Source organism: Laccaria bicolor, genomic scaffold (genome assembly GCF_000143565.1).
Source record: "Laccaria bicolor S238N-H82 LACBIscaffold_6 genomic scaffold, whole genome shotgun sequence".
Taxonomy (NCBI): Eukaryota; Fungi; Basidiomycota; class Agaricomycetes; order Agaricales; family Hydnangiaceae; genus Laccaria; species Laccaria bicolor.
Window position 1 is genome coordinate 978680 of NW_001889877.1, and position 10082 is coordinate 988761.

Sequence of the window (10082 nt, forward strand, 5' to 3'; positions counted from 1 at the left end):
ATCACCAAAGACCTGATCAAAAAATGGTCGATCGTCTCAACTGCTCGTATTTACTTCAACACAACAATAGATTGCCACTTTAAGTGTGGATATATGTAGGTGGAGCATAAGTAAAGGTGCTCGTATACAATTTAGCACAAAAATACAAATATTCCATCAGTTAATATCTTACTTTGAGCCTTCCAAACCCCTTTATAAAATTCTGTCCCGAACAAATCCATCCTACGCTCCATGAGTTTGTGCCTGCAAAAATTTGAAAGAATATCTCTACAGATGAGGTAGCAATCCATGACGGGGGAATGGCATGGTAGGACACGTCGATGATCATGTGTTGCAATAAAGAAAAAGTAACTGAAGTGCGACCAAAGCACAACTATCGGCGTCAGCAACACATTATCGTCATTACTTACCTCTGCATATATTGACTTGTTAACCACATGTATCTTATATCATGGGCAAAGGCACTTGGAAACTGGGCCGGAAGTCACGATCGACATTGCAAACTTCCCAGTCAATGACAAACCTTTGCAACATTCACTCTGACAACTTGGAGAACAGACCGGAACACAATATGAATGTCTAAAGCTCAAAACCAGCAGGAGCTTGAAGCTCAACTCGACATGAGGAGTGAATAGGAAAGCTACATTCCAGAGGAAAATGCATCTGACATGTATAGTGACACAGATATAGAACTTGGCTACTAAATTCAATCATAATAGTATATTATATATCACCACAAACAACATAGACTTGTAAATTGGTCCCTACGTATCGATTGAAGTGAAATAACAGTTGTCGACCACTGAATTCGACTATTTGGCGCAAGACAAACAGAACCAAACAGCACGATTTTATTGGCACGGTTGCCGCTCCCCACTGACATCTCAACAAATCATCCATAGTGATGGCTGGGCTGAACAGGTGCACGCCTGCCAATAATGGGCGCTCCTATTGAAAATAACTCACACTTTGCACCAATGCCATTGTTGTGCCCATCAGTGCTTCAGGTGCCATAACTGGTATTACAAATCCACTGTTTCAATGTCAGAGTGTGCCCATCAGAGTGTGCCCAATGTGAATGGGCACAAAATTTCAGAGTGCGCCCAATGTAAATGTGAACCAAATGTCAGAGTGCACCCAATGTAAATGTGAACCAAATGTCAGAGTGCACCCATCAGAGTGTACCAAATGTGAATGTGCATGAAATGCCAGTGTTCCCAATGTGAATGCATGAAAAGTGCACCCAATGTGAATGTGCACCAAATGTGAGTGGGTGCCAAATCACTTATACCTGCACTAAGTATGCATCTGTGTCTGTTATTTTCCAGTGTGTATTTTCACCCATTATCTTTTTGCATGAAATGTCCAGTGCGCCCAATGTGAATGTGCATGTGAGTGGGTGCCAAGTCACTATGTTCCTATGGCATTTATTTTGCACAAAAAATATGTGCCCCCCCCAATTGTAGTAAATGCCTGGCCCACTTTGGCAAGGATTTATGGCACTGATGCACTGCACCCATTGGTCTCATTGGCAAGTCCTAACCTGTGCAATTATTTTGCACTCTACAGACGCAATTATTTTGAGCTCCACAAGGGGTGCAATTATTTGCACTCTATGGTGGGTGCAATTATTTTGTGCTCTAGAGGCGCAATTATTTCAAGCTCCACAAGGGGTGCAATTCTTTTGTGCTCCAGGGAAGGCACAATTATTCCGAGCTCTACAGGGGGCACAATTATCTCGAGCTCCATGAGGGGCGAAAATTTTGTGCTCTACAGGTGCAATTATTTTGAGCTCTGCAAGGGGTGCAATTATCTGTGCTTTATTGGGGTGCAATTATTTCAAGCTCCATGAGAGGCGCAATTCTTTTGCACTCCATAGGGGTGCAATTATTCTGAGCTCTACAGGGGGCACAATTATCTCAAGCTCCATGAGGGGCAAAAATCTTGCACTCTACAGGTGCAATTATTTTGAGCTCTGCAAAGGGCACAATTATATGCACTCTATTGGGGTGCAATTATTTTGCACCCTAGAGGTGCAATTAGTTCAAGCTCCATGAGAGGTACAATTCTTTTGCACTCCATGAGAGGCGCAATTATTCCGAGCTCTACAGGGGGCACAATTATCTCAAGCTCCATGAGGGGCGCAATTATCTGCACTCTATTGGGGTGCAATTATCTTGCGCTTAGAGGTGCAATTATTTTGTGCTCCACAAGAGGCGCAATTATTCTGAGCTCTACTGGGGCGCAATTATTTCAAGCTCCATGAGGGGTGAAAATCTTGTGCTCTACAGACACAATTATTTTGAGCTGTGGAACCAAAGGGCTGATCAGGACTTCTCGACGAAGGTGTGAGTGCGAGATGGCAGCAGAGAATATTCGTGGTACATGTGAAAGAGTTCGTAATGTGATGCTGTGAGGCGATACCATGTGTAGTTTATCCTGTGACCCAGGAACTGGGGCGCAGTCACCTGGCGCAGGACTCTTGTATCCTGGAGGGGAGGCGTATGGCTGCCTAGCCGTACAGAAAGGGTGTGACTCCATCAGGAAAATCACAAATCTGTGGCAGGTCGTGATTGCGTGGCGGAGTGTGGCTGGAGTGATGGATCTGGCACCACACCGCCATAATTTTGATCTCCGGACAAATTGAGCCACGCGCATCACAATAATCATTCACGCCACAGATCCGTTGTGGCATGTATACTTATCAATCACGCGACGTGTTGAACATCCGAATTTGGAAAATTTTGGACTTGTGAACTTTCCCTCTGCTCTCTGAGTCTTCCCGCCGAGCTCCTTCCTACCAAGTTCCAACTTCCAGGTCTTCCCCACTGTGTAGTCCCCTCCACTCCGTCACCACCATCAATCACCACACTCGGAACCCACTCCCAACCACCACTGCACACTAACAACGACCTACCCAATGACAACAACAATGACCTGGCACGTTAACAGACGTGCCACGTCGACCAGATGGTGATGACGCCTGTCGTCGTCACTCTCCATGTTACTCGAGGTCAGCCACTCGACCTCCTCCCCTTCTCCTCTTTTCACACAAGACACAGGGGGCCACGTTGATGTGGCAACCAAGAACAGATGAATGATGGCAAACGACAGACAACCAGGTGAGCTTTCTGACTACACTCCCCTCTCCTTTTTAACAAGAGAAGCAGGGGCGACATTGCCGACGTCGATGTGGCAAACTACAACCATCGTCCAATGTGGCGATGCCATCCCATCCTCCCTTCTTTTTGACTAACAACTTTCTAGGTGAAGGTCCATCTGGCCGGGACGACACTGGTAGGCTCTTACCCTTCCTCCTGCTCTACCTTTTCCAATGACCTCGTTAGACACCATCAGCAAGGGGTTGCATGATGTGGCGGAAAAAGCTATTTGTCTGCACACCCTCTTTTTCTTTTCGTTTCTTTCACTACTAACAACATTCCAGCGCAACACCCAGGGCCCTCCAGAACATCGTCTGTGACAACATGGTCAGCTTTCCCCATTTCCCCCCCTTTTTCAACTGATGACCTTTCAGACCCAAGACCCACTCCCCAAGGATGCTTCTTCCATCAAGCTGGCTGATATCATGAGTCAGTTTGTCCTCCGCCATCTCCACTATCTATCTTCCAATTGCCCCAACCTCCTCCAACAACAATGATGTGGCAATGCCACATCTCACCACCTCCAACAGTGCCACCAACAACAACCACAAACAACAGCCAACGCCAACGACAACCAATGACCGCCTACAAACCAAGATGAATGACCATCCACGCGAACGACGACCATCCACGTGAACGACGACCATCCACGCGAACGGCGACCAGCACCCTCGAATGGAAACAGATTGCAACGAGCCAAGGTGAGGCAAGTTGACCTCCCACCACTCATCTTTCTAACACAAAATACAGGTGCGCCTTTTCCATATCACCATTATCCATCTCGTTCCTGACCTCAACCTGGACCTCATCCATGTTAGGGAGGAGGGCCGCATTAAGGATGATTGGTGAGTTCCCCCTGAATATGTTCTGAATTATTCTTATCAAGTTGTTAGGTAGTCAAATTGGTCTTTACATTCGTATTTACGTGTTGTTTCTGTATGTAGTATAGTAATAATAAAGATGATCTTTCTTTTGGCAATGGGCAGTGTGGTGCAATAATTCAGAAGTTGGGTTTGTGGCCCCATAGTGAAATTATGATGAGATTGTGGTGCCACAAATGGTTGTGGTGGGTGTGTCGCCACCCTTCGCCACCACAGGTTATAATGTCCCCATCATTGTTTGTGAGAGTGTGGCTGAGCGTGGTTTGAATGAGAAGTGTGGTGCCACACGTGATGTGATTTTCCTGATGTCCGTCCACATGTAATATATGATGTGGTTGCAAAAGTAAGTATATTTGTTATGAACACAACACTATACTGAGTGAGGATAAATATGAGTAAATACGATGATTTGAGGTCACGCAAGCGCTAGTAGTGTATACTAACACGCCATTACAAAGCCCCCCTGTGAGATTGGAGCATCGTCCTGAGAACAATTGGGTGGCCACTCCAGTTGGTGGAGTTCCCATGCCTGTGGGTGGTAGCAGCTGCTACGAAAATAAATCCGAGAATGGAAATCATAGCAGCTGCTATGATTTCTATATTGAGAATTGCCTTAATTTGGTAAATAGTTCTCACACCCCTGTCTTGTCCTGTCCTTTGAATTTTCGACGTTTTTGACATCTTTCCCTCCACAATATTGTGTACTGCATCATCACTTGTTGTAAAAAATGTCATTCATTGACGGTAATTTTAGCTTGAGGAATGACTCTGACTGAATGTTATGCAACCTGGAAGTTAAATGTTGCAACACAATTCCAGCCAGATCTCAATACAAAGGAGTTGAAGCTCAAATTGATAAATCTGAAAAAAAAATACAGCTTCATGACCATAACTATATAAGTGGCCCAGCCCCCCAATACAAGGAAAGGAACTAGCAGTCATTCTCCTGATCGAAACCAAGAAATGAGGCCCTGAGGCTCTATAATATACATCTACTACCTGTTGCAGGACCAAGTGTAGCTCCTAATGGAAATAATACATTGGGGCAGACACAGAAACTAGATACCCAACAGAAAACTAGAAAATCAACACAGGACATTGGTCTAAGATGTGCAGAATGAATTGTTGGAAGTGTGAAAAAGAAAGATGTGGAGGGATAATTAGGAAGGATCAGTGCATACATAAATGCCTGTGGTTCATGCAGTTGAAAGGATTGTAAAAGTAAGGATCTCTTGATGTTTTGGATTTGTTTTGGGGGGTCAGAATGCTAAAAAGTCTTCATGGTTTTATTTTTCACTCTCAGAAGTATTGTGGAAAAGTAATATAACAATCATTATAGGCTGTGGTTATTTTTTGAAAACTTATCACCCCCAAGCATACCAAGAAGTCTAGAAATCCCTCCTTTTTCTCTTTTTCTCTTTCCTTTTTGGGAATTTTTCTCTCTTTCCTTTTATACTCCCACAACCATGATAACCGGGCCCTCCAGTTCTCAATTTCCGCGATCATGTCATACGTGGTTCAGATGTACGGGTTACTCTCTCTTCCTCCTTGTAGCCTTCTCCCTTCGAGGGACTTCCTCTGTAGCGACTCCGTCACTGGTCTCCCAAGGGCTCTCTATAGTGGTTCCTTCATTGACAGCCGAGGTTCGAGGATTGTCCATAGTTAATGAGTTGTTGAACTTGGAAGGTCCATCTCCCAGGTCCCTCAGCTTGACAAATTTGCCATTCGCGATGAGAGCTATGACTGAGAATCGGCAGGAGGAGGATGAAATTTGGGTGGATATCCAGCTCCATTCAAGGTTCTCGACAACAGGAGAGTAGTAACTAAGTTCTCTGACTCCTCTATGCTCGATGCAAGCAACGTAGTTGATAGTGAAGTTATCTCATCTGAAGTAGACCAAGTAATGGCTACTGACTCTATCACCAAGGTGCTGAGAGGAAGACAGTCCAGTGGTCATGGGATGCAACATCCGGAGTTTTCCCATGTCCAGCTTGATTTCTGTGTATCGCTTGGCAGGGGCCACAGGTAAGATATGTCCGCGCACACAGGTGGCAAGGCATTACGTGGTAATCCGACACTTGCAGAAGTAGGAGGATATGGGGATAGAAGAAGGACTAGTTTCATTTCACTAGCAGACGTAGGAAGCACGAAGGGTAGGAAAGTAGAATTTTGATTATGAGGTGAGGGATGTCGCCTGGGAGATGGTGGATGATATGCAAGGCGGTGGAGTAGGGGAGAAGAATGATGCCATGGCGCTTGATCTCCGCCATAAGAAAGAAGGCTATGTGAGTATCGTTGTCTTGGGTGTACCAATAGAGCCTGCAGTTGATAACAGATTTGAAGAGAGGGGAACTTAGTATGGTGACTGAGTTCTGGCCAAGGAGAAGTTCGTCAAAAGTCACAGGATTGTTGAAGTTCTTGACCAACCAATCTGTATGCTGAAGATCCAGCTACGGGTGATCTTGCCACTGGTGTATCATCATTCAGAGTATGTCCATTGTGGTAGGAGTTAGGCCAATGAAATGTAGTAGGCCGCTCCATCTCACGTACTCTGAATATTTGCCTCACGGCTAATGGCAATTTGTTTGTCTTCTCAACTATCACGGCTTGGGAAATGGATCCCTCGGAAGCTTGCAGTTCATAGAGCGTTAAGCAGGACAAGATGAATTTCCATGGTGAGGTCTTCTCCTCCGGTTCTTCTTGATGATTCAAAACAGGAGGTGGCTCGCTGCAGTATAGAACTGATTTAATCTTTTTAGTTTTCCGGCTCGTAGCCACGCTCACAGCAGTCGGTTCTGGTTCTGAAGTCAGAGCAGTGGGATTCTCAGTCGCGCTCTTTGCTAAATCGTTGACCCTTTCATTAGAGCTGTCTTTGCTGGGGTCAATCGTACTATCGTATTTGGGACAGTAACTGCTGTTACTATAACTATTGCCATCGTCACCTAGTTCAGAGTGAAGGTGTGACGGCTTATAGGGAAAGGGAAGATCACTTGCTCTAGGAAAAGGGACTCCTTTCCCCATTCTCTTCGTTTCAGGTTCAGCAACGTCATGAAAAACTCCTCCTGAACAGGGTTGTCCATAGACGTCGAGGTTTGAAATGGGTTTGTTCTCCTTAGTAGCTTCCTTCGATGACAAGACGCCCCAGATGATTCCCCTTTGGTAGCGAATCAGATCGAGCAAGACCGTTGAAGTTAGTGAGCCTGTATTGCTTCCGAATTGCAATGTAACCAACACGCCGTAGTTATTGCCTCTCCGGTAGTGTTCGAAAGTCCGGTTAGGTCCGGTTATTGGGTGCCCAGGGGCTCTAACCGAGACCGAGACTGGTTAGCCTTTGTCCCGAAACCTAAAATAACCTAACTGGACCGCAACTAACCAGTTATGGTCGGTTATTTGCAGTTACTAACTGGTTAGGACCAAAAAATAAAGAATCGGTTATAACAAGGCAAATAAAGAATCGGTTATAACAAGGCAAATATGCTCATATGTATCTTGATAGATATTATTTCTGCATATTCTAGCTTTAAAACGAGCCCAAGAACGCTAAAATCAGTGAAGAATTGACATATTTATGCAATTATCCTTGAAAGTCTACACATTTGAGTGATATTTTAGAGATTTGACCGTAACTTAGTCAAATTTTAAGTGTTTTCGACGTTCTCAAGTGCATTTTGAAGGTGTATAATAGGGCTGGTTATAACTGGTTATAACCGGTTATTTAACGGTTAGTTAACCGCAAAATAACCGGTTATTCCATTTTCGAAATCAACTAACCCTAACCGCAGTTAGGTTAGTGTTGTGGTTAGGTCCGGTTATTTTCCGGTTATTTTCCGGTTAACTAACCTAACTTTCAAACACTACTCTCTGGCATATAGCTGAGGAGTTGATTCCTTTGATGGGGTCGATCGGAGTCTCTAGAGCAGCATACTGACCACGCTTAAGAGAGTTGGTTTCCTGTGCATTGCTGAAACATGAGATACTTGCTTTCATGTTCCATCGGTTCCAACGTCCTTCTCTCCTGTTCAACTTTACGCTTGAATAGTAATCATCTATCTTTTGAATTCCCAGTACCTCGGATTTCGGACTTGGTGCAAAAATCAGAGTCGTTGATGGCAATGTTGAGGTATAATTAAGGGTCGATCATTCATTTCTATCACTTCTTAGAGCCTTCGTTATCCGGTTAACAGGTAACAAATGTTGTTTGTAGCTTAATAAGGAATCAAAGTTCTCGGAGGTGGTCACTATTCGAGTCGGGAGTATATGTTCACTCCACGAGGTGTTCTGTAGCAATTTGAAGGGATGGCAGGACTTGGATTCTTTGCAGGGGTTATTCATCCATTGGTTTAGTGTTCGAAAGTCCGGTTAGGTCCGGTTATTGGGTGCCCAGGGGCTCTAACCGAGACCGAGACCGGTTAGCCTTTGTCCTGAAACCTAAAATAACCTAACCGGACCACAACTAACCGGTTACGGTCGGTTATTTGCAGTTACTAACCGGTTAGGACCGAAAAATAAAGAATCGGTTATAACAAGGCAAATATGCTCATATGTATCTTGATAGATATTATTTCTGCATATTCTAGCTTTAAAACGAGCCCAAGAACGCTAAAATCGGTGAAGAATTGACATATTTATGCAATTATCCTTGAAAGTCTACACATTTGAGTGATATTTTAGAGATTTGACTGTAACTTAGTCAAATTTTAAGCATTTTCGACATTCTCAAGTGTGTTTTGAAGGTGTATAATAGGGCTGGTTATAACTGGTTATAACCAGTTATTTAACAGTTAGTTAACCACAAAATAACCGGTTATTCCATTTTCGAAATCAACTAACCCTAACTGCGGTTAGGTTAGTGTTGCGGTTAGGTCCGGTTATTTTCCGGTTATTTTCCGGTTAACTAACCTAACTTTCAAACACTACATTGGTTTGTCTCTTGTTTTAGGAGATACCATCCTCCGGGATCTGGCTGATTGGTCGTTTTATCCAATGAACTGGCTGAGGGCACCGGCAGTCGTGAAGGATTAGGAATGGGCCTTAAAGTGTTCCTCTTGATAGAATGATCCATTCTAGTACTCCGATAAACGTTAAAGGGGGAAATATATGTTTCAGTGTCCTTATTCATAGAAGGCCAGAACTTGAAGGATAGTCCTTGCAGTCGTGCTATATAGCTGCGTGGTTCAACATGAGAGATCTCAGATTCGCATATCCAACGTGGTGCATAATCGACTTTGTATTTCGGAGAGTGTAATTGAGTCTTCCATCCGATACCGATCAAGTATAGCTGGAGCTCGTTAAGCCTTCCTTCAATGAATTCTTTGCGCTCAGCCCAATCTGCAGCCTGAGTTGTAAGCGATTGAGATTGATTCATCCTGAGATCCGTCTTGGGGAACCACGGAAAGTCTCCCTGTTTCCCTGAATTGGAAGGGTTGTTGATCCTTAATATATCACTGAGCTGATTATCAACTACTTTCATCATGCCTGGAGAATCTTCATGCTCTTTTTCAGCTGCGATTTGCCATCCGGCACTGATGTTTGAATTAAGAGCAGCTGCACTAAGAACGACACTGGCAGCCCTTAACGTTCCATCCTTGGGACCCCCAGAGAGGTGGGACTCCCAAGGAAATGTAAGAGGAATGTGGAAGTCCTAGCAGATACCATGGAACTCCCATGGGAGTACCTGGCTACCCCCAGGGGACTCCAAGAAATAGGTGGGACATACCATGGTATTAGGCCCTCATAGGGTGGTCTTATTGGCATGAACTAACTACCCTAAGAGGGTAGGGTTAGGTGGTTGCCTGAAGTGAGGAGGTGTTACGAAGAAGTATGGATCAGGAGACATGCTCAACGGTGGTCGAATCGTCTCCTTGCATGGGTCTCACAAACAAAGACGATGCAAAAGTCAACTCGTGCCTATCAAAGAAGGTGAGTTGGGCCATGAATAACGACGACAACAAATGGCTCACCAGTTCGGCAAGTTACTCAACAGTGGTCGAATCGTCTTCCATGGGGCTTCACAAACAAAGATGGTTCAAAAGTCAATTTG

At 44.5% G+C, this 10082-nt stretch overlaps 2 protein-coding genes across 2 annotated transcripts; one reads left to right on the forward strand and one right to left on the reverse strand.

Moving 5' to 3' along the window:
- Positions 1 to 1361: 1361 nt before the first annotated feature.
- Positions 1362 to 4365, forward strand: LACBIDRAFT_324767 (uncharacterized protein; the record flags this gene model as incomplete). Its single annotated transcript, XM_001878102.1, has 11 exons — positions 1362 to 1391; positions 2188 to 2348; positions 2434 to 2596; positions 2953 to 3013; positions 3089 to 3122; positions 3446 to 3488; positions 3536 to 3590; positions 3828 to 3862; positions 3912 to 4006; positions 4111 to 4172; positions 4259 to 4365. 11 exons carry the CDS (start codon positions 1362 to 1364, stop codon positions 4363 to 4365), a joined length of 846 nt encoding a protein of 281 aa, XP_001878137.1.
- Positions 4366 to 8948: 4583 nt separating this feature from the next.
- Positions 8949 to 9761, reverse strand: LACBIDRAFT_324768 (uncharacterized protein; the record flags this gene model as incomplete). Its single annotated transcript, XM_001878448.1, has 2 exons — positions 8949 to 9683; positions 9759 to 9761. 2 exons carry the CDS (start codon positions 9759 to 9761, stop codon positions 8949 to 8951), a joined length of 738 nt encoding a protein of 245 aa, XP_001878483.1.
- Between the last annotated feature and the right edge of the window lie 321 nt (positions 9762 to 10082).